The 22,212-nt window shown below is 41.1% G+C and overlaps 2 protein-coding genes across 8 annotated transcripts in view; both read right to left on the bottom strand.

Moving 5' to 3' along the window:
* Window positions 1-469: 469 nt before the first annotated feature.
* Window positions 470-14,855, bottom strand: LOC122871162 (SIN3-HDAC complex-associated factor-like). Its single transcript, XM_044185905.1, has 6 exons — window positions 13,998-14,855; window positions 10,864-10,991; window positions 8,795-8,894; window positions 8,515-8,629; window positions 5,935-6,085; window positions 470-4,170 (listed from the first exon to the last, which is right to left on the bottom strand). The coding sequence occupies exons 2-6, from the start codon at window positions 10,989-10,991 to the stop codon at window positions 3,906-3,908; spliced, it is 759 nt and encodes a 252-aa protein (XP_044041840.1). The 5' UTR covers window positions 13,998-14,855; the 3' UTR covers window positions 470-3,905.
* Window positions 14,856-16,843: 1,988 nt separating this feature from the next.
* Window positions 16,844-22,212, bottom strand: part of dennd5b (DENN/MADD domain containing 5B) — a 92,277-nt gene continuing 86,908 nt past the window's right edge. For all 7 annotated transcript variants that reach the window (XM_044185904.1, XM_044185898.1, XM_044185900.1 and 4 more), the window contains one exon: window positions 16,844-22,038. In XM_044185904.1, coding sequence (XP_044041839.1) covers window positions 21,855-22,038 — 184 coding nt within the window. In that variant the 3' untranslated portion in view covers window positions 16,844-21,854. The remainder of the gene's footprint in view (window positions 22,039-22,212) is intronic.

Here is a 22,212-nt window from a genome sequence, read left to right as displayed (position 1 = left end):
ACTGCTCTGACACACCTACTGACAGTAATTCATAAAATATTTAATGTAGCCTAAACGAATCTACTCACTCAACTCCAATAGTGTTAGTATATCACCCAGTTATGCATCCTCAATCAGAATCTTTTGAAGAAAGTAATTAAAATGTGACAAATTAAGATGCTCTAAAATAATAATAGGGTCAAAGTGTACATATTAGAGGTGCTTGATTTTGAATCTTTTTACAGAGCAGCTGATGAAATGTAATTCTGCAATCTGAGCATCTCGTTTAAAGATTTGATCTAATAAAAAGGAAATGTATCAAAGGGTGTATCCTGTATCTTTAAATGCATTCTTAAAGCTTGAAAAGTGGTTTTATTCTAAAATGATGAAAAGAAGTGCAGAGGTGGAACAGCTCTTACGCACTGAAAACCACCTCCACCTTCTCCCTAAAAGCTTCCCATCCCAGCTTAATACCGACTGAACACAAGAGTTCCACAAAAATGACACATGACATTTATTAAACAAATAGAAATTACAAGCATGTATAAAAATACAAACTTTACTTCTAGAAATCTCCCTCTGCAAAATAACCATATATCGACAGAGACAGACTACTAAAATATCTTCTCTAGATTAAGTGCAAACTTACATCACATGCTAATGTAACTAAAGACAAAAAAAAAAAAAAAAAAAAAATCTACATCCATGTTGCATGTCTACCCAAAATATCAGGAGTACAAGAATCTCTCTAAACATCATATTTAATGGTTGTAGTTTAAAGAACAAAGTGGAGTTTTCAATCATAGCCACTGTTTTCAGTCTATATGGCAGCATTGTACAGACAATGTATTAATGTCCACAAAGAGCAATGAGTTTCAGTGTAGTGAAAATATAATATTTTAAGTTAATAAAGACATTTTTAGACAAATCGACCCCACATATGAAGCAACATTTAAATTAAAAGAGGAAAAAAGTTTAAGTATTGAGCTTAAAGGTTCAATACTGAGAGTAAAGCTCTGATGCTGTTACAAAGGCTGCTGCTGTCTGTGGTGCTACAGGCAATTATGTTGAATAGACTCAGTTAAATTAAATAAGTTGTTCAGCATCTGTACTGCTCCTTAACAACTGAGGGGCAGCACTGAAAATACAGCTCGATGCTTTAAAAACTTCAGCTAACAGTGCGGTTACTGACAGTAAGAACATGTTTGCATACCTGAAAATTTGAAACGTCACCTTCTGACAGGAAATACTACAAAGTTTCAGAAATCGGCACACAGCTGTAAGCACTGGCTTTGTATCTTTAAAAATGAAGAACGGCAACAAATTATTTTGAAACAAAAACAAAAACCCTTTCCAAGAGTCCAAGAAAACGCCAAAGGTGTGTCGGGTATCTGAGTCTGATTGGACACACCGGTAAGAACCTGAAATTTCTTTTGTGTAATCAAATTTGTGGTTCAAATGGAGGACATCAAATCTGTAACTGGACAGATGCTTGTTTCTATGAATTACAAAAATATATATTCGAGCTGTACAACATCACATCAACAAGGCAAATTTAACCCAAAAAGTAAGGTGAGGAAAGCTCATGCAAAACACTCCTAGCTTCAAGTAAAGTGAGTTCTGCATCAGCCACAGAACGTGAATTAAACATTCCTCTGAAGGCCTCAAACTAAAAAACAAATAACACTATTAATAATGAAAGGCCAAATCCTCACAGCTTGGTTTGTGGAAAAGCAGGGCTTATTTTATGATATCTTTAGAATATAAATAGCTCCCGAGCCCCTTCCGACATGAAAGGTGGCAACAGTGCAGAAAGCGGCTCCACCGCGTTTCATTTTGTGCCGTTTCCACAATCTTCCTGAGGGTTTCCTTAGCTTATAATGGTTCACTTGACAGTTTGGAATAACAGCTGCATGTGGACGGTGCTGAGAGCCGGACGAATATTTGTTTGTGCTTTTTATGTCTGTGCACCATGAATCTGTCCTCTGTAACAATGATTCAAAAAGACGTTTTTTCATCTTTCATTATTTAGACTTAACAAGGACACGAGCACTACGTACAACAGGGAGGAAACTTCATGACTTTTTGGTAAAGATACACTATTACTCTACTTGTATTGGCCAGTGTCAGCTTTAAAAAATAATATATTAGTCTAATATATTTTTACTGCTGATATTTAGCCAATTGTAGAATTGGCATATGTGTGTTCTTTTTTGAGGAGTGTGGCACATGATAAATGTCAAATCAGCAACAGAATTAGTTTCTGTCTTACAAAAAAAAAAAGAAAAAAAAAAAGACCTCAAGACAGACTTGACAGTCACAGCAGTATTAATAACGGCAACATTTTGGACTGAAATCAATTCGTTTGAACTGAATCGTTGCGATCAATTTCTTTGAAATACACACGGAGCTTCGGCGTGGACTGCGTCGACAGCGCTGACCTTTGAGGGAACGGAGGCTCCAAGAGTCCAAAATGGAGGAAACTATCATATTAGTCATGTTGCACCATACAGTATTATATATATCCATCCTCTTCCAGAGTAATAACTTGATCCACAACAGACATGTGGCACGAATGTAATGAAAGTACAGACTGTATCTTGAATAAACTGTATTACCCAGTAGGGCTGTCACTTTGTGTGTGAAATTCCAGCTACTGCTCGAATGTTGGAAATAATGAAATATTCTACCGGTAATGATTCAAATTCAAACTTCACAGTGTATATTAACAACTGTGTCTTGTTCTCCAATGGAAGGTGTTCCTAATATGCACTGTACTCAGTAAAGTAGGCTATTGTTGTTGTGAGATGTCTGTTTGAGTAAAGTAGTGAGCCATGCTACCACATAAGCATTCCACCCAACTATCTGAGAAAGAAAAATGAGGGAAAATGTTGGATTCAACTCCATAAAATGGAAAACTCATGGATAAAGGTAAGGTAAAAATTACAATGTCCGTTAGCCTGCCACTTATTGAAGCAGTGGAGGCACCGCAACTGAATGTAACAACGCTGGTAGTTTTGTATTAGGCTGCGTGGGTTGTGTTCGATGTATTTTTGAATGACTTGCATGTTAGTCTTTATTTGTTTGAACTTCATTTTTTGAAGAAGTGGCGGCCCTATTGTCTGGTTAGTGACTGATGGGGTATTACGGCTGACTAGTACTAGCACGTTACCAGTTAGCTCTCCGGCCACAGTCGCTCACTAAGCTTACAGCACAGTTTTTGCAAAGATGCACAAATTAATTTTGCTGTGCCACTTCCTGGTCGGACCAGGCTCTTACTCTGTCTCACCCTGTGCTCCTACCCTTTCATACTGCATCGGTCAACATATTGGTCATGTTATTATCGGCTTCCAAAACCCCATACAGGTTTGAAGAACTTGGAGGCATTGAGTCTTTAGTGCTTCTGCAGTTGGACACACACACATAATGAAATGTACACACTACAAAAACCCAGACATTCATGGATTGTGAATGGACAAGTTCAGATCCTGTTTGAGAATGAAGTAGAAACATTAAACAGAGCAACATTTGAGAACAAGCTTGTCGAGTCAAGAAAAGGAAAGGCAAAGAGTGGAAGGCTGCTTTCCAATTCATGGCTCCAGGCCAAGAGTAAAGGGTGAATTCCAGAGGTCTCCAGGTTTCCATGCAGCATTTCACACAGAGAGCAAAATACAGTATTTACACAGAGACAGAATCTCATAGCAAGCCAAGACACTGAAAACAGAACCAGTCCCAGGATCCAGTCCAGGTGGTATCAGAGATATTAAGAAAGGCTGGAAGGGTTGCAGCAGCTTGTAAAACATGGAAAAACTACATTGAGGCTTGGTTTGGACCATTTGTGTTACTGTATGTTTGGTCGAGTGTCATACGTCAGTGTCTCGTGCTGTTTGTCCATCGAGGAAGACCATACCAACCCTGTGCTGCCATCACCGTGCTTCATCACCCAGCTCCTCTTTCTCCTCCACCTCCTCTTCTTGTTTGGGTACGGGGTGTGGCGACATGCTCGCTGCGTCCTTTCCCGTTGCCTGCCCTGCCTCCTCCTCCTCCTCCTCCTCCTCCTCCATCTCCCCATCTCCTTCCGGCTGCTGGTGCAGGTTTGGTTTCCTCTGACAGCAGGGCTTGTACAGGTGGGGATCGATGAGGACTTCTCCGTAGCGTCCCTTGTACACGATCCCACAGCACACCTTCTGTCTGAAATATCAAACACGCTACTGTCAGCTTGAGTCTGCATAACCTACAATACAGGAGCACTTTTAGAATAAAAGGGCTCAGTTTGGTTTACAATCAATCCAATGAGTAAAAATGGACGACCATATACAGATCATTTCTGGGGGAAACGAATCCTCCATGTCACTGTTTATTGGGACATAAAAATCAAACAGCAGCCCTATTTGGACAGGTTTAGACTTCAAGGCAGGTCACATAATATATAACACAGTATGTAAAATTGAACTGAGGTCATTTCAGCCACTTATTAACATGTATGCAAAGCTGCTGGTCGAACATAACGTCCGTTTAAAGCATACACAGTAAATGACAGCTAGCATCGACAACGCCACAAAGCTTAATTCAGCGGCAGCAAGCTTAAATTATTTTTTCCATTTTTGAAATGAGCAAATAAAGAAGTTTTTACTTTTGAAGCATTTCTTCACTTCAACTTCAAACGAAGTTATATAGTATGAAATAACTGCAAAAATGTGCACTTTGTATTCTCTTTCCTAATGGGCGCTGTCCTAGTCTCAATACACACTAATTCAACACTAGCGTCCTCCTGATCCTGCCCCCATCTAATACAGGTGAAGTGCCCTACAACCAATAAAACAGCGGGATTCATGAGGGATTAGCAGAGTAGCCAATGAAGACCTCATAAAAGGGGGGCTGTCCCTGTTTGTACTTCTCCCACTATCAATAACTGCATCTTATTCTATTAAATTAGGTCTAATATTTGTCACTTCCTGTTTACAGGAGCCGTAGTACGGTAGCCTCATGGGACACACCTATCCATACCACAATATTAACCACTGCCAGCTCCACCGGTCCGGTCCGGTCCAACAGATGGCGACAACACAGCAAAAAAGGAGCAGTCAATAGCACAATGGTAAGTTCAGCTGTAGACTGTTGCCACTTTTTCTATGCACTAATGCAGATTTGCATTGCTGAAACTACCACTGAAGCAGTAGGTCTTTAAGCATTAAACAGAATATGACAACCAAGTCACAGCGATATTTTTATTGTGTTTATGAAAAAGTGTTTCACACAAGTCCGAGACTTTTTGTTCTCTAGATGATGGGAGCCAAAGCTCGGTGCACCAGCAGAGGCCCTGTGCCTGCTGTTGAATTTGAACTTGATGCTCCTGCAGCCGCTCTCTTAATGACATCACTGCATTTACCTTGGTATTCTAGTGAGACATCAGTCGCATCAACACCATCTCCATGACGTGCGGCACTCTGAGCAGCAGACCTGCTGTGGCTTTTTGCTATTTTATTTTATCTTATTATTTCTCAGGTGGAGTTGAAGAGAGGCTGAAATAAATGTTTTGGAATCAAGATCACTACGCTAGAATTTCTTATTTCCTTCTTTTCTTTTTGGTTGACTCACTGAAATCCAGCCTTTGAATTGTGCCTGCTGAGCTGTCCTCACTCCCAAAGGGCAGGCCCAGGAACAGTCCAGGAGCCGACGGTAATGAGCTGCTGCCTTACTCAGTTCATCAGGATTCTGACTGCTAACTCAATGAAAACCGCGGCACACATTCATGCTGCTACACCCTAGTACATTTGGTTTGTGGTGTCATGTTTTTCAAATGACTGATCTCTAATTTCTGTGTGGAGTTGGCATGTATGTGTGGCTCCAGCTTGCTGCGATCAGGAACAGGAATGGTTGGATGGATGATTTCACGTGAGGAAAAAGGAACACTTGAGTGAACTGGGAGTTGGAGTCCGTGGAGCAGACAGTTACCTTTTCCAGTAGGTGAGGTCCAGGAAGGAGAAGGCCTGCGAAGGGGCGGGGCCGGGTGAAAGTTCTGTGTCCGAGCCCTCGTCCGATTGGTTGCTGTAGCTGGGAGATTGAGCGGGCGAGGCACTGGATGTCGTGCTGTGGGCGTCCGAGTCTGGGAGTGACACAGACAACGCTGATCAAAACACTTCCTGCTGACGTTAAGAGACGCACAGCAATACATCTACCCCGAGATGTTAACAGAGGCCTCAGCTGTAGTGGACACAATGTTAGAGCGGTCTTTTTTTCCCCCCAAGTTGTTATAATTATTCAGTCTTTTTTATTCTTGCTGCTTGGACTAGTTCAACTGTATGATATGGTGTCAATAAAAGCATTTCTTTCGCTGCTGTGTCCTAGAAAGAATCAGTGTTTTTCATTGGTGTGTTATGTGATGTGATCTCAGTTTGAGCAGAGTTTAACACGGGCCTGACATTGCTCGACTTTCGTATGAAATGGTGAAAATAGGCGTCTATAGTAATCATAGGAATAGTATAGTTACTAGTAACCCTTTACTGACTATGAACCTATTACATAAATATAAACATGCATAAATTCAGCTCGCATGAACATAAACAAAACTTTGCACATAGGTCCAGTCCTACGCCAAACTTCCTCAACTGGCATTGTGGGCTGATAGTCCTGATGGTGGCGCTATAGCAACCGTCTAAATTTTCAAACGTTGCAACTTTCACCAAAATGTAGCAGAAATGTTCCCTTGCTTCGAGCTGCCAGGAATTATGAAGTCCATCACTTCATTATTTTCTCAAAAACTGTAAAACTAATTAAACCGATCTCCTCCCACATTTTTTGCTCAATCGACACCAGACTTGCCACGCTGCATCTTCAGACTGTCCTCCACAAACCAGCCAGCCAGAAGTTTGAATGATCAAAGACTGAGCCCACAGTGCATCAAAATGTTCTACTGTAAACAACTACTGCAAATTCTCGCTAAATAAATCTCCAATGTTCATGAAAAAAGAGAACATTTTGATGTCATGGTCGATGTAGTGTGGTACATTTCAGAATTGTATCTCAAAAACGGAATTTTTGAAAGTATTTTGAATTCTATCCTCATGTAAACCATTGGCGTCAATGGAAAAAGAGCATATTCTAAACGTCAGTTTGTCACTTATGGAGCAATCAATCTTTGTAAAAATAATCTGTATTTTGTCTAGATGAAGTACACATATCCTCAGAATGTTGTCTTGAGTCTTAGTGGTTTCTCACTTGGCAGGTAGCTCAACAGGATCCTGACTTGCCCTTGGTGTCTAAGGTTGTGAGTTCCAGTACTCCGGCATTGTGACTTCAAGGTTTAATGATAACTTTGGTTTCGGACAGTTCTGCTGATGGACCCTCTTGTATTTCTCATTTGTCTTCCTCCTCTTCCTCCTCAAAATGCCCGGCCCCGAGTCACTGCTGCGCAGCAGCTACAGTTCTATCTTACATTTTCCTGCTATCAATTCACGTAACTGTTCTGAAACTGAATTTGTTCCATCTTAAAAATATCTGGGAATTTGGTCAGATAGCAGTCTGACGTTTAGACCTCATGTGGAATAACTGACTCACAATAAAGCAGTTTCTCTCTTGAGGACAAAAAACCCATTGTGCAATCGACCATCACGTCTGTGCCTGACTATGGAGATATCTTATCTCATCAACAACTTATTGATTAAAACAACTTGAAACTGTTTACCACTGTGCCCTGTGTTTCATTACAGGACATAAATGTCATATTCAACACTGCGTACTATATGAAAAAGTAGGCTGGTCCTTACTAGCAACAAGACGAGAACTACACACTATCATTTTTGTTTAGAAATGCCCCCTACTAAAGCCGCCTCAGTATATCACTTCTCTTCTCACATTTAAAACTACTGTTCACTAGATCAGATCCTAGGACTGGGTAACTCTTAACACCCTATAAGTAAATACTGAACTTGGGAAGGCTTCCCCTACTTTGCACCTTATAAATGGACTGAACTTCAAAGGATTTTTGAAACTTTAAGTCTCGTCCACAGACTGTTTATAAAGATGGACGACATGACAGCTCCCCAGAAGTGAAGTCAGAACATCTCGATCGCCCCCTGGTGGCTGGCTGCAGTATAGGTAAACCCCGCCCCCTCCATGTTATTGGATGGGACATGGGCCAAACTAAAAACTCAAGTACGCGTCAAATACATTTTGCCCAAAGATGGTTTCCGTCATTTTAGGTAGTTCGTATCACACTGATGTGTTGGCTTCATTTTTGAACAGTGGGAGGAAGAGGAGACGTGTCGTCCATCTTTGTATGCAGTCTATGGTCTCATCCCACTGGATGGATATTAACTTTTTAAATTTTGGACCTTCTCAGAGATGTGTGTGGGTGTTTCTGCTGCAGTTTGTACACGCTTGTAGATCTTGATCTCAAAGAGATTACCTGATTAAATAAAGGTTCTAATAATAATAATAATAATAAAAACAATAAACAACAACAATAACTGTCATGTATTAACAATTTTATACTACAATCCTACATACTACACCAGCACTGAATTGGCTGCTTACTGTTTCTCTTCAGCTCGCTCTGCACCCGACTAATCTGGCTCGGCCTCAGCTTCTTCTTCATCTTCTTCGTCCTCAGTGTGGCCTTCATGCTCGACCCAGCTTTTGCATCGACCACCTGAAACCACACAGGAGACAAGGTTTTAGAGATTTACAGGAAGATCCAGCTAAATAATGTGACCAATACACTGTGTGTAAAGCCAGGTGTTTCAGAACTGCAAAATGCCAATATAAAAGCACCAAGAAAGGTCTACAAGTGTAATGACACTGAATGTGTCCGTACATGATTCCAGTTCTTCTTGGATCCAGCTGGAAGTTTTTTCCATCTCTTGACCAGGAGGACACAGGCGTTACAGATGTCCCCACAACGCACCTCCCCCAACCTGCAGGGACAGGAAGAGTCACACCACCTAAGCATCACACGAATGTAGACAACCAATGTGCTGCATCAGATGTGTCAGCTTTATACGTGCATCATTAGATAGAAAGAAAAACTCTAGATGCCTTGGGCATATTTCATACACCTTGCTTGTATTTCAGCCTGACATATGTGCTATATTTGGTATCCACTAGAACTAAATACCCACATGGTTGAAGAGATTCATTTTTAATTCATTTCTATGTTGGCATCAGTGATGTTGCTCCGGATTGGTTCATCTCTTATCTGTCAAACAGGTCCTTCTCTGTCACACCTGGAGATGCCTCCTCCTCTCTTTTGCGGGGTCCCTCTTATTTACTGTATACTGTACATGCTAGCCCTGAGGTACATCATGCATAGACAGTACTGATTTTCACTGCTATGCGGATGATAAAGCCTGGTACCACCGCTGAGTCCTTTATTATCTTGCCTCAATGAAATTAGGAATTGGATGTCCAGCAGTTAAATGACTCCAAAATCAAAAATAGTTACAATAACCCCTTCAGGCCCTTCAGCACTAGCATCATGAGCACTCTCTCCTCTAGTCTGGGTGCCTTATCTAATGTTAAAAAAAAAAAAAAAAAAAAAAAAAAAAAAAAAAAAAAAAAGAGGCCTGCAACCTAGGTATTATTTTGACTCCGAGTTGTCTTTTGATGCTCAGGTGACTAAAGTGGTGCAGCCCTTCTTTGCTCAGTGGAGACAGCTAACCACGATCAGATCATTTCTTCCCTTTGCAGATTTAGAGAAGTCCGTGCTTTTATCTACTGCAGTTTACTTTATTCTGGTATCAGCAGGCGAAACATCCAAAGACTGCAGCTGACACAAAACGCTGCGTCACGCCGATCCTCGCTGCCCTTCCCTGGTTACCTGTGAGCTTTAGAATTGATTTGAACATTTTACTGCTTGTTTTTAAAGCCTTGAATGCTCAGGCCTCTGCCTGAATCTGTGATCTGCTAACTCCCTTTGAGCCTGAAAGCTGCTTCAGATCCTCTGGCAGGGCCCTGCTAATGGTTCCAAAATCTGGACTTGTCACTAAAGGTGACGGGGCCTTTTCTGTCCGGGCCCCTCAGCTGTGGGGCTCTGAACTCCCTGCCTGAGGATCTCAAGCAGACAAGCTCAGTGACCTCTATTATAATCTCTTCTTAAAAAAGGTCCAGTGTGGAGGATTTAGGGACATCTGGCAGTGAAATTGCAGTTTGCAACCATCTGAATACCGCTCGCCTCACCCTCCCCTCCCCTTCCAAGCGTGTAGGAGAAACTACGGTGGCGAAAAACATGAACGGCCCTATCTAGAGAGTGTTTGGTTTGTTCTGGGCTACTGTAGAAACATGGCGGTGCAACATGGCGACCTCCGTGGAAGGGGACACAACGATTCTTATTTTCAGGTGATTATACACTAAAGAAAACTTATAAATATCATATTCCATTTCTGCCAATAGCGTCTCCTAAATGTTACACACTGGACCTTTCAGACTCACTTTTATCTTATGGCTTTGTTGTTATGTTTTATCATTTATGTTTTGGATTTGATTTACTTTTTATTCTTTGTTTTTATTGTAAAGCACTTTGTAACTTTGTTTTTGAAAGGTGCTGTATAATTAGTGTCATCATCATCATCTGTACATCCAGTGTACAACTATCACTGGATTACTTTGAAAAAAATAAATAAATAAATAAAAACTGAATCTAAAAATACTGTATGTGTATGATGCCTGTGTGTTCAGACTTGACTGCGTTATGACTCAGAGAAGTTGTGGTTTCACCTCACACATTACCTTTGCCTCACGTCTCTCCCACCTCACAGTTTGAAACCCTCTGGTCTAACTGAACAACAAGACATGTCGTACTCCTTTGTAAATCCTGAATGTACAAGAACAGCGCCCCAGCAGAGACCTGGGTCAAACTATCTGGACCTGTGGGTACTGCTGACTCACCCGAAGCAGCTCTTGAAGTTGGTCTCATAGCGTTTGCTGTCAGTAAAGCGGGAGCTGGACGACTTGGCTCTGCAGATGCAGCAGCCGTCTATGCTCCGGTACATCTTTGGCTTGTGGAAGCCAAACATCTACAGCGACACAGGCAGAGAAACATACCAACGATTAAAATCGATAAGGATGCTCCAGCTCCTCAAACTAGAGCTACAGTATTCTTTTTACTATTGCTAGACTTTCTCCTGGGAACAGAAAACCTGCTGTAAAAGTTACATTTGAACTCAGATGCCTGCAAGTTTCACCAACTTAACATGTACAATGGAAAATGGGCCAATTTCATCATTCAAGAATAGAGAGGAGAGAAGAAGAGATGAAATAGGGCTGCAACTGACAGTTATTTTCATTACTGATTCATTTCTTTTCTATGAAACTGATTAATGTTTGACTTATAAAATGATGTACAGCCCAAGGTGATGTCTTCAGATGTCTTGTTTTGTTTGACCAACAGTCCAAAACCCAAAGATATTCTGTTACTATCACATGAGGGAAAGAAAAGCAGCAAATGTTGACAAATGAGAAGCTTTTTATATACTATTAGAACTATTTCCTGTAGCCCCACAAAGAGCGGATTTAGTACAAGCTGGGTCTGTGTGAGTAAGATGCGCATTTACGTCATATGCCATTTAAGCCGACCCCCTCCTGCCGCTCCTGCAGACGTGGGGGAGAGAAGAGGTGTGTGTGTGTGTGTGTGTGTGTGTGTGTGCGCGCGCGCGAGCGAGAATGAGCCAGGATATCAGGCTCAGCATCACAGAGGAAGGAACAGCACGGCCTGGCTGCCTGTTACGCAACCGTGGTGCTGATGCAACTGGAGGCTCGACATGTGGCCGGGATGTTGAGCCGAGGGGATCGACAACCACCGATTAAACCACTCTAATCGATAACAAGCAGGTTTAATAGTGTACTACACCCACTTTACCTCTTTCACTGTGACCAAACCGACGCGTTTTACACAAACTACAGGAACAACAGTAAGATATGTGATGTGTCATCGGTATGTCACAGAAGCCAACTGAAATAAGGCATCACGTTGGGTCACGACACCATGGAAGATGTCACGTGCCCTGACGCTGTGGCTGACGCTGGCAGTGATTGTGTAATCGTGCCGCACGGCACGGCGATGGCCGCGGTGCTCTGCCTGCTGCACAGTACAGGAGTGGTTTATCATCGCTGTAGGCCACATGCGCCTGCCGCGAACACCGTCACTTAGCCACGGCCATACAATAACCAAAAGATTAGCTTGCACATGACGTAGAGTGAAAAACGAGAACGTGACTATGTTCGTTTTGTTTGTGTGGGCCCGCTCTTCCTCCCGCCGCAACGCGGAAGCGGCTGTCCTTCCTGCGGCCATTACTGGACATCAACGTGCAACTTCTCCTTGCTGTTATTAGCAGACATTCTGACTGGGGTCGCCCCTACGCAGCCAGTCCACTATATTCAGACAGCTTTACCGACGCATTTAGACCTCAGTTCGAACGGTTTATGGCTACGAAAATAAAGTCTAAATGGTCTCTGCGGAACAGGCGCAGATAACACCAGTGCATTCCCGCGCTCTCCCGCCTCGTTCAGGGACTTGAACTCTGATGGACCGCTATCTGGTTAACATGTCGCTGTGGAAGATGCGGGACATGCTGCCAAAAACAACACAGTATATGGGGATCTTTAAACTGTCTGGTATTGCAGTTTAGCAGTACTGCAAGAATGTTCACTGCTACTGACCGGAAATGCTGAAATGGCAACATAAATCAGCAGCTCAATGTCCGACAAAGGAGACTAGCAAACTGGAGAATAATCAATGTCAAGTCAGACATGTAGCCTTACCGATCTGGTTTTATTGTGCTTACTGCCTAGTTATGAGCCAGATTTCATAGTTTTATTTTTATTTTGACATTGCTCTCGGAAATATGTAGGCTACGCTTTGTAATTAACCAATACATTAACACAGTAGTTTATAGGTTGGTTGTTTCTAATTAAATTGAAACATCTTTAATTATAGAATGAAGACATTTTCCTAGCCATTATCAGTGGTGATTTTCATTTAATTTGTACCAAATAATATTGACTACTCTGATATTTTCTGGCTGTACAGACTAGATGTAACCAGATTACATCACGCTTTGTGAGCAATCCAACAATCACATTCTGTCAATGAAAATTGTAATCATTACTGGATAATGTTTCCAAGTTGTCAGCATGACGCTAAAATACAAGAGTAACCAATACAAGAGTGTTTTTGCTTTTCAAACTCCGAGTGGTTTTATTTTAACAGGCTTTATTAATATTGGGCTTGTTTCTGAAGCTGCAGGTGCTTATTTGTCTCGCGAGAGTTGGCAACACAGGTCGTTAAGGTTAGAACATAAATTCGAGATTTAATGATGGCACCTTGTGTTTGAATGTTCCTGAGGGGGGGCTGGCCGCTGACGCAGGAAACACACCCACCGCCCGACAACAAAGTCGAGCTCAGCTTTACACACACACCAGCTTTTAACTAAGTTACTCGCTTTCATTTAACGTTCAAACGCGTTTAGCAACTTTAAGCAGTTTAACATTTAAACTTTATTTAGTTTTGAGCAGGTTTCCGGACAAGGCAAATGAGCAGTCAGTGGTCTTGTCCGCTTAGGTCGAGTACGTTAACGTGTGTATAAGTATGTATGGCATATGAAAAACATAATAAAGCTTATAGCGAGCTATTAGAGTTGAAGTAATGTTTTCTGAACTAACCGAGCAACTGGCTGACGTTAACCCGCTAAAAATATTCTGAGCATCATGGACAGACATCATGGATGTAATGTTAGCGTTACAGAGGTCTTCTAACAACGCTCCGCAGGAAAACAAGCACACAACATCACCAATGTTATATTAACTATTATCAACGCTTTAGTAATAATAAACACAAAGCTTTGTTGTAACGTTACTTCAGGTCCGCGCTGGAGTTTGCGGGTTTGGCTAACACAGCTGGTTAGGGTTACGCTATTTCGAGATGTGAAATCAAAAACACCATCCTCCGGTAACTTAACTGCACGCCGACACCGAGCTGACTAAAACCACTTTGTTCCGTACGCAAAGTCAGAAAATACACTTACCTTGTTTCAAAGTAAAAAAGCTGAGCGACCCACACTTGTGTCATATGCGATAAACAGTCCGCTTTTTAGAAGTGGCTCTCATTTAACAGATAACAATACAGATGCAGACCAATAACGTTGCCCGCCGAAGCGTCAAGACACGGGAATAACAAAAATCACTTCCGCTTGGCACTTTCAAATTAAAGCCAGCGTCATAAGCACTCATTTCGGTCGCGAGTTGGAGTAACGACGATACACTTATTTTGAAGGCTAGGCCATTCGACTTCCGATTTTGCAATGGCTATGTATGCCTAGCTTGTGTGCCCGTAGTAGAAGCGTTCACGCAGGCGCGCTACGCGACTCCCGCGCCACCATTTTCTGATTTTCTTCAATCAGCGTGATTTGCATGTAGCTGTGACGTCTGCCTGCGTATACACATTGCGATACCCAAATAAGGAGTGATGTTTACGCGGTAAAAGGAGGTCTGAGCAGTTGCTGTGGAGGGATTGCAGGGCAGGCAAGCTGCCCGGAGGTGGCTCTGATTCCACTTTTTATTTTAGTCTTTTTTATTTTAGTTTTGCTTTATTTTATTTTCGTTTTATTTTTTCATTGAAGTTCGTTCTTGACCATGGGATCAGTATGTGTGACAAAATAATCTCAACTCAAGGTCAGCTTTTCCTGGGCTTTCAACTACATTTTACCGTCTTCATTAGCATATCGTGTTATTTATGTTTTGTTTGTTTAATATTTTTCTATGTTTTCAGTTCTTTTGGAGGATTAGATATGAATGTATAATTACAAATACAAAACAAGCAGGTTGTTAAAGTAGAGTATAAACACAACCTTTCACACCATGCCACATATTAAACTTCAAATGAAAAACAAAACAAGACTCATTAATTATTGAATTCATTTCCATCACAGTGTGCTCAGACACTGGAGCAGCGATGCCTTCTAATCCTCTAGTCCCCTAATATGGGACAAAGCCTCATGTTATACTAGCCTTTGGGTTACTCTTCTACAATGCTTTGCTATTAAACAATGAAAAACTTAAAAAAACAACATTTTATATCTGTTAAAGAAAATACAATATGCTCATTTATGCTGTTTAAGTTTGATCCATCTGATGTAAGTGCCTTTGCAAGAACAAGGCTGTCAGAACTGATGCTATAATAGAAAGTGTTTTCAATATTAAATATTAAATATACATATTTTTCTACAACAGTTTAATGTACACATTATTCACATTCTTAAATAATGTGTTTTCCCGATACAGATGATATCAGATAACTGCTTGTAAACAATTTATAGAAACATTTATTTAAATAAAAATGACTGTCTTTATCACATGTGAAGCACATTTCCCATGTTTATCAAATATGGAACCCCATTTAACAAATTCAGTTCAAAATAATGTGGGAAGTTTACACAAAAAGGCACATGATATTTTGAGATATTTCACATGTGAAATGTAAGACATTGCATGTGAAAACATCAATTTTACATTTAATAATAATGCAATAATGCACATGTGGTAGACAGCTGCATGCAAAAGAAAGTGTTGAACTCTTTCAGTTAATTTTGAAAGCAATGTTTCGATCGTGGATCTTCAGCATTGCACGATATTTCAAATGTGAAATGTGCACATGTGAAAACAGTTTCACATATATTAGGCAAGGGAAGGTAAATTTACGGCTCCATTTGGAGACACTCTGGCACCGGAGTTGGCAAAAAGCCAACACAAGGCCGCTCTCAGACAGTTTAGGGCCTGAAGTGTGGGGGTTGGGACTGAGGTGGTTACTAACATTCATCATGGTTAACATTGGTTTTAGTATCATCACAATAAACAACCATGGCTTAATTTAACACATATTAAAGACACACAGCAAGTGTGCTTTCTTCAAACTACAAAAAGAAGCATCTTTGGAGAGTTTTAACCCTCGGACAATGCATGCTGGGAAGTCTGCTAATATGCTAATCATGTTTCTTTCAAAACTGAATTTGATGATTTTAAGTGAACGCTCAGCAGTACATTTAACTCATCATTTCAAGTCAAAAGAATAAAAAAAAAAAAAAAAAAAAAAAAAGAGTGCTCTACCAATTTAGCATTACACATCGTTGTCCCATTCATGATGGACGGTAAAAAAAAGAAGATAAAAACTGATGCAGCAGAAGCAGAGAATCATTTGGACAGCAGTAAGTGGCAACAGCGGCAAAATCTCTCAAAACATCAAACATCTGTGACTATGACTGAATACTGGCATGTAGATTACTTCAGGGCATGACTCTTAGCAGCAGAGCCAGAGATATTTTTTTATTCCATGCATTCTTCTTTCTTGTCAAAACCGGGCAACTACATAACCCATAATGCCACTTGGTTGGAGATTGTGGTGTGTTATGCTAGTAGCGGCTAATATAGCCTGCAGCAGAGATGAGCAGCGGGCTGCAGAGGCCTGGTGAGCTCACTGCTTTCAAACGCCACACCAACACGTTGTTTTTCACTTTCAAACTTGTAGTCTTCAGCTGACTCAAGTGACATCACTTGAGGACATTTATCAGACCTCACGCAGCTATGGCACTGAAGGCGTTATGCGGTCAAAACAACTCAGTTGTTCTAAAAATGATAAAACTAGACATTTTAAGTTAACTTGACATCAATCAAACTTCTATATTTACATTAAGTTAAATCTAAAAGTTAAGTTGATTCCACTAAATTCCTGTATGATGTTTTACAGCGGAGCATTATTAACAATGCTTCCCTGTAAGAAAATCCTCTTAACTTTTCTCCCACCATTTAACATTTCTAATAGATGGACACACTGTACATGCATGAAGTGTAGTGTATGGACATACGCAGAAACACCTGACGCCTTTAACACACAGGGTGTTTTTATTGAAATAGGCATAATAAATATCACAACAGAGTAGTCAGTCCAACACAGGCATGAAACTCCATTTGTCCGGTGGCGTTCCCGCCGTGAGCAGGATGCACAGCCACCGCTGTCATGGCTGTCAGTTGCATTTCCTGTTTCCTGTTTGAGCAGATTCACTCAGGGTTAATACCACTTGTCACATGACATGTTCATATAAGAAACTGACTCAGTAAGCAAAGTGTGCAGTAGTCTAAGAAGGAATCTCAATCGTGCACAATGCATGTCCTCCTCCAGAAGTCTGCCCTGTAGCCATCAGCAAAGAGTTATTGTGCTTTGGAGCTGTGGACAGTCCTGTAGGAGAGGCATCAGGGGCACAGCAGCAGGAGCACAGAGGGTTAAAACATGATAAAAACACTTGAAGTGAAAATAGTGGTTACTGCTTTAAAGACATGAATGTTTCCAGTTATTCCGCAGGCCTCATCAACCTTAAAATACCAGTGCTACTGTCAACCTGCCATGGATTAATATTAAATTAATAAATACATGAAATCAAGACATTCAAAAGCAAAATGACAGGCTGTGTGTCCTTCACAGACTCAATACTGGAAACAGCAAAAATGCTACAGGGAAGTGGGGTTGCAAAGATGTCCACTTTTTTCCCCCCTCAAAACTCAACTACCATCTAGAATTCATTAGAGACGGTCACAATAAATACAGCTCAGTCTAAATGTCAACATGCACTTATGAGAATATTTACACCATTTCTCAGAAAGGATTCATTTAGACAGCGGTAAGTGGCAACAGTGGCAAAATCTCTCATGCAGCAAAAGTTTAAGGGGGATCAAATATAGTTTCCACCCAAATCTGTAGGCCGCCGCTAAAGTAGAAAAAATATGCAGTTTGTCTGTGTTTGAAGGAGGTGGGGGTTGAATACAATACTTTAATATAAATCAAATGTTCCTTCCTTTCATATCTGACAGAGGTCGTGTTAATATGGGAGTTGAAAGGTTGAACAGCTGGCTTGTAACATCGCGCTCTGATCTCAAATGAATTTTATGCTAAAACTTCCCTCAAGGATAAGGCTATGCTGTATTTTTCTTACTGTCAACAAATCCCATGAAAAGACCCAAACCAACAATGGATCCCCAGGTAGGCAAAACTTAAAAAAATAAAAAATAAACCTCACTGTTGTGCAGTAAGTGCCCAGTTGTGAACAAACTGTGTATTAATCCACCACTTAAAATAGTCCCCAACAAATGCACTATTTCCTCCTGTCTGAGTGACGCTTGTTAAAAACTACAGTGAGCAGCTGTTTTGGGAAATTACTGAGCCTTTTTAAACAACAAAACCACATATTTGTGAGGTGTTTTTAAAGATTTATGTCGTTTACAACAGACAGGGTAGGGAAGTCAGAAAGTATTGAGAAATGGACTAACACTTCATTGGTTTTGGTCTTTTCATTGAATCTGTTGACAGTAAAAAAAAAAATACAGCATAACACCAGCCTTATCCATTAAAAAATAACTATTAAGCTATTATTTTATTTCAACAACCTACACATTACTGACCTCCTTGTGTTTGAACTTCCAAGGAAAAACACTGACACCTGCTGTTAAGTATTAATTAGTTTGTCCTCCACAAAGCACCAGAAAATTGTCATTGTACATTGCACTTTAACTAATGTTACTATAGTTTTTGCTTTCTTTCCAAGAGTCAGATTAGAAGATGGATATCAGTCTTATGTCTTTGCACTGAGTACAGGGCTGGAGGACACGGTTAGCCTAGCAGCTAGCTTCGCTCTGTCCAATGTGAAAAAGATATACATAGAAATAACGTTAAAGCCGTGTGATTTACAAGATGTATCTTGTTTTTAACCTGTGTATGAACAGAAATCTGCAAACAGCAACTGATGGTTTTAGGTGGAGTAAAATACTGGGCAAACAGCAGCCAGGCACAGTGACTGGAGTCAGGTTTGGTACTATAGTGCTTGTACAGAGACCAGAACCAAAACCTGTGCTCACCGACTGGATGTGGGAACCAACTGACGCTGCACAGAATTTCAGGGGGGATGAATACACGGTTGTTCAGAGGTGTATTTTGCTTTTTCACTTTGGACAGGGTCAGGCTAGCTTCCCCCTGCATCTAGTCTTTATGCTAAGCTAGGCTAACCACATCCTGACTCCAGCTCTTTATTTAACACACAGATGTGAGATTGATTTCAATCTTCTCATCTCACTTTCTGGAAGAAAGCCAATGAGTGTATTTCCCATGATGCTGAACTATTCCTTTAAAAACAACACTGATGAAAATCAGTCTACAAGTGTATCTACGTACATTGTTGCATACAACCATAAACTCTTGGAAAAAGTAGCATTTGTTTACACTGATGTCACATTGTGAAGCAGGATTTGAGCCCAACATCCAAACTGCAAACTCTGATTTAAAGGGACATTTCGTGTTATTCATCTAGCGGGAGGTAAAGAATCGAGATTTCTGTATTTCCAGGTTAGGAGCTCGTAGTTACACCTCTATTATATGACATGAATGTTGCATTCTAATGCTGAAATTAGATGTTCCATAAGTAGACCAAGCTACAAGTGGCTGATTCACTCCAAACTCTCTACTGTTAGCATTTCTATTCCAGTGATTACAACATTCGTTTACAGCAGTGGTTCTCTGACTGTTTCTGTCACGAAGCCAAAAAAGGGTGATTGAAATAAACTAAATATTCAGGTTAGCAAAATAGCCTTGCTACCATCAGAGCACTTTTGTTTGTTTATGTCACCACGTGAATCATATTCACGCAACTTTAGGTCTGCTCAACATCCAGCCTAGCCTTACTAGCCTTTGCCAGAGCTTTCAACCGCAAAAGTTCCCTGCTTAAGTCATGTGATGACAGCCGAGTCAACTCCGTGACAAGCTCCGGGAAAAAGCTATTAAGCTGACCTTGAGTTTTATTTTGTTGAACATTTTAGCTGTTAATGAAGTGGTGATAACGGCAAACTCTTACACATTATAAATTAATGTGTGTAGCATTCACAAATCTCTCACACACACACACACACAGTGTTACATTACACTACAGAAACCAGTGGATTACGTTAAAAACTTTAAGTTGGAAGATATAAAAATAAATGGAGGGCAAACACACACACCAGAGCACACACATCTGTGAAATATGACACACACTCAACCACACATACACACACACACACACACACACTGAGACAGCATTTAAAACACCCAGGCCAATGCCTGTAGGTTGGTAGGAATGTCCATGCAGCCACAGGTTAAGCTCCTGACTCTGAACCACATCACTGAGATCAGTTTTTGTGTCTACAGGTTAAAAGCAGAGAAAATGCCCAACACAAGTCCAGCGAATTAAAAGAAAGAGAGGCATGGAGAGCTGGTGACTCCACAACACTACACTGCATGAGAGTCAGTGGCTTACAGAACAGAACTCCATCACCACCACCACCGTCTTTGTCATAATCCTTGTTTCAGTGTGTCAGTGATCATTCAGTCTCTTCCTGAGGTCGTCTCTTCTTTCCACATCCTATAGGCATGCTCGCTAATGCTAATGCTAATGCTAACTAGGGTGTGTGGATGGTGGCACCGTAATGGCCAGTTGCAAGCGAGCAAAGAGAATTTATCACACAGTTTATCTAGTTGTACCTACCGAAGGAGGGCTAGGCTACACAGCTAGCACATGGGAAACGCCTGCTGCTGCTACTAATATTTTTAAGTATCACACCAGTTGCAATCTTTCACCCCGTTTATCTTCTTGTGTCCGGTTTTCCAAAGCGTGCTTAACATTTTTTAGATGGCTTTTCCTCCTTCCAAGCAGCCACTGCTTCAGTTCACTTTAGTACACAACGAAAATCAACTTGCAGAAATGTTATTTTTTGTAAAATTACATTAGCATTACATGTTAATCTTGTTGAGAGCAGGGACTGTTTTGATATTCTATATTTTCTTGTAGTCATCAAATTTTATGAACTGACCCAAACCAACAATGAAGTGATCCTACTAACAATTATTTGATATACCTTCTTCCTCTGAGCCACAGCGCTCCACTGTTGTCCAGAAACTATTAAAACACATCAGTGAGCCGCTCTGCTGCACTGGGTGACATGTTCCTTCATCACCATGAACACACACACTGTAGTTTATTCTGACTCAGTCCCACACACACCGTCCTGCTGCCCAAAACACTCACTACAGCACCTCATGTGGATTCATCCGCCGCTGAAATTAGTCCCTAACAAATGCACTGTTTCCTCCTGTTTGTTTGATACAAACTACAGCGAGCAGCTGTTTTGGGGAATTACTGAGCCTCTGTTAAAAATAAAACTATATTTGTGAGGTGTTTTTAAAGATTTATGTCTTCAGTAGGAACCAATGGGCTCGGAGCTGAGAGCCACAGACAGAGTGGGGAAGTCAGAAAGTATTTGAGAGAAGGACTAACACATTGTTGGTTTGGGTCTTTTCATGGGATTTGTTGGCATTAAGAAAAATAGAACATACTATGATGGCTTACAAATCTCCAGCAAGCTTTAAGTTGCTTCAAGTAGATTTTTTGCATAATGAAAAAAACTGAAACCAATGGCTCCCTGGAAGGTAGGAAATCAACCTGAAAACGAATGGTATGTTCTGGAAAATTGTGCACAGTACTGTGACGTATTTGCAATTTGTAGTCATTAAAGTAAAACACGATTAAGCACTGGTGGTAATTTAATTAAAAGGGGTTTTTCAGAGCCACAAGTGGGGTAATAATACTGCATCCAGGCGTTTGGTTGATGCAAAGCCCAGACTTCTCACATGCAGCAGTGACACTTTTTACTTTGGTAACCAAACCTCTGTTCAGTTTTCATTTCTTATCCCTCACTTCCTCCTTCCCTGGTCATTGACTAAAAGTGGAGGAGTGGGTGAAGTTGTTGGTAGTGAGGGGAGGTTTAGGAGGAATATGCAGAGCTGAGTGGCGGCCCGGTGGTCCCTCCTGGGGCTAAAGGTCGATGCCTTTGACCAGCGAGGCTTCCAGTGTGATGGGGAAGTCGTGGAGCGTTTCCAGGACTCCGATGAGGGCGTTGACAGTGGTGCGGTCTCTGAGCAGGGCTGTGTCCTCGTACATCTGCAGGATCACCGGGCACTCCACCAGCAGGGGGAGCCACTGGGGCAGCAGACGGTCTCTGCAGAGCAAAGATGACATTTCTACATCTGTGGCAGGAGTGCATTTATATACCACATTTTATTACAGGGAAAGTCAGTGTGCTTTACATTAAACTACATACAGCAACAAGTGACACAAGAACGCACACACGCACACACACACACACACACACACACACACACACACACACACA

This window comes from Siniperca chuatsi, linkage group LG23 (genome assembly GCF_020085105.1).
Source record: "Siniperca chuatsi isolate FFG_IHB_CAS linkage group LG23, ASM2008510v1, whole genome shotgun sequence".
Classification (NCBI taxonomy): Eukaryota; Metazoa; Chordata; class Actinopteri; order Centrarchiformes; family Sinipercidae; genus Siniperca; species Siniperca chuatsi.
This window is presented reverse-complemented; position numbering and strand designations above follow the sequence as displayed.

What these genes read in the sequence shown, in the direction of transcription:
- LOC122871162 (XM_044185905.1), bottom strand. Translation starts at nt 10,991, where the DNA reads ATGTTTGGCTTCCACAAGCCAAAGATGTACCGGAGCATAGACGGCTGC. An exon ending in AACTTCAAGAGCTGCTTCGG is followed by an intron (nt 8,895 to 10,863) that starts GTGAGTCAGCAG and finishes CTGTCCCTGCAG; the next exon opens with GTTGGGGGAGGTGCGTTGTG. An exon ending in GAGCGAGCTGAAGAGAAACA is followed by an intron (nt 6,086 to 8,514) that starts GTAAGCAGCCAA and finishes TGTCACTCCCAG; the next exon opens with ACTCGGACGCCCACAGCACG.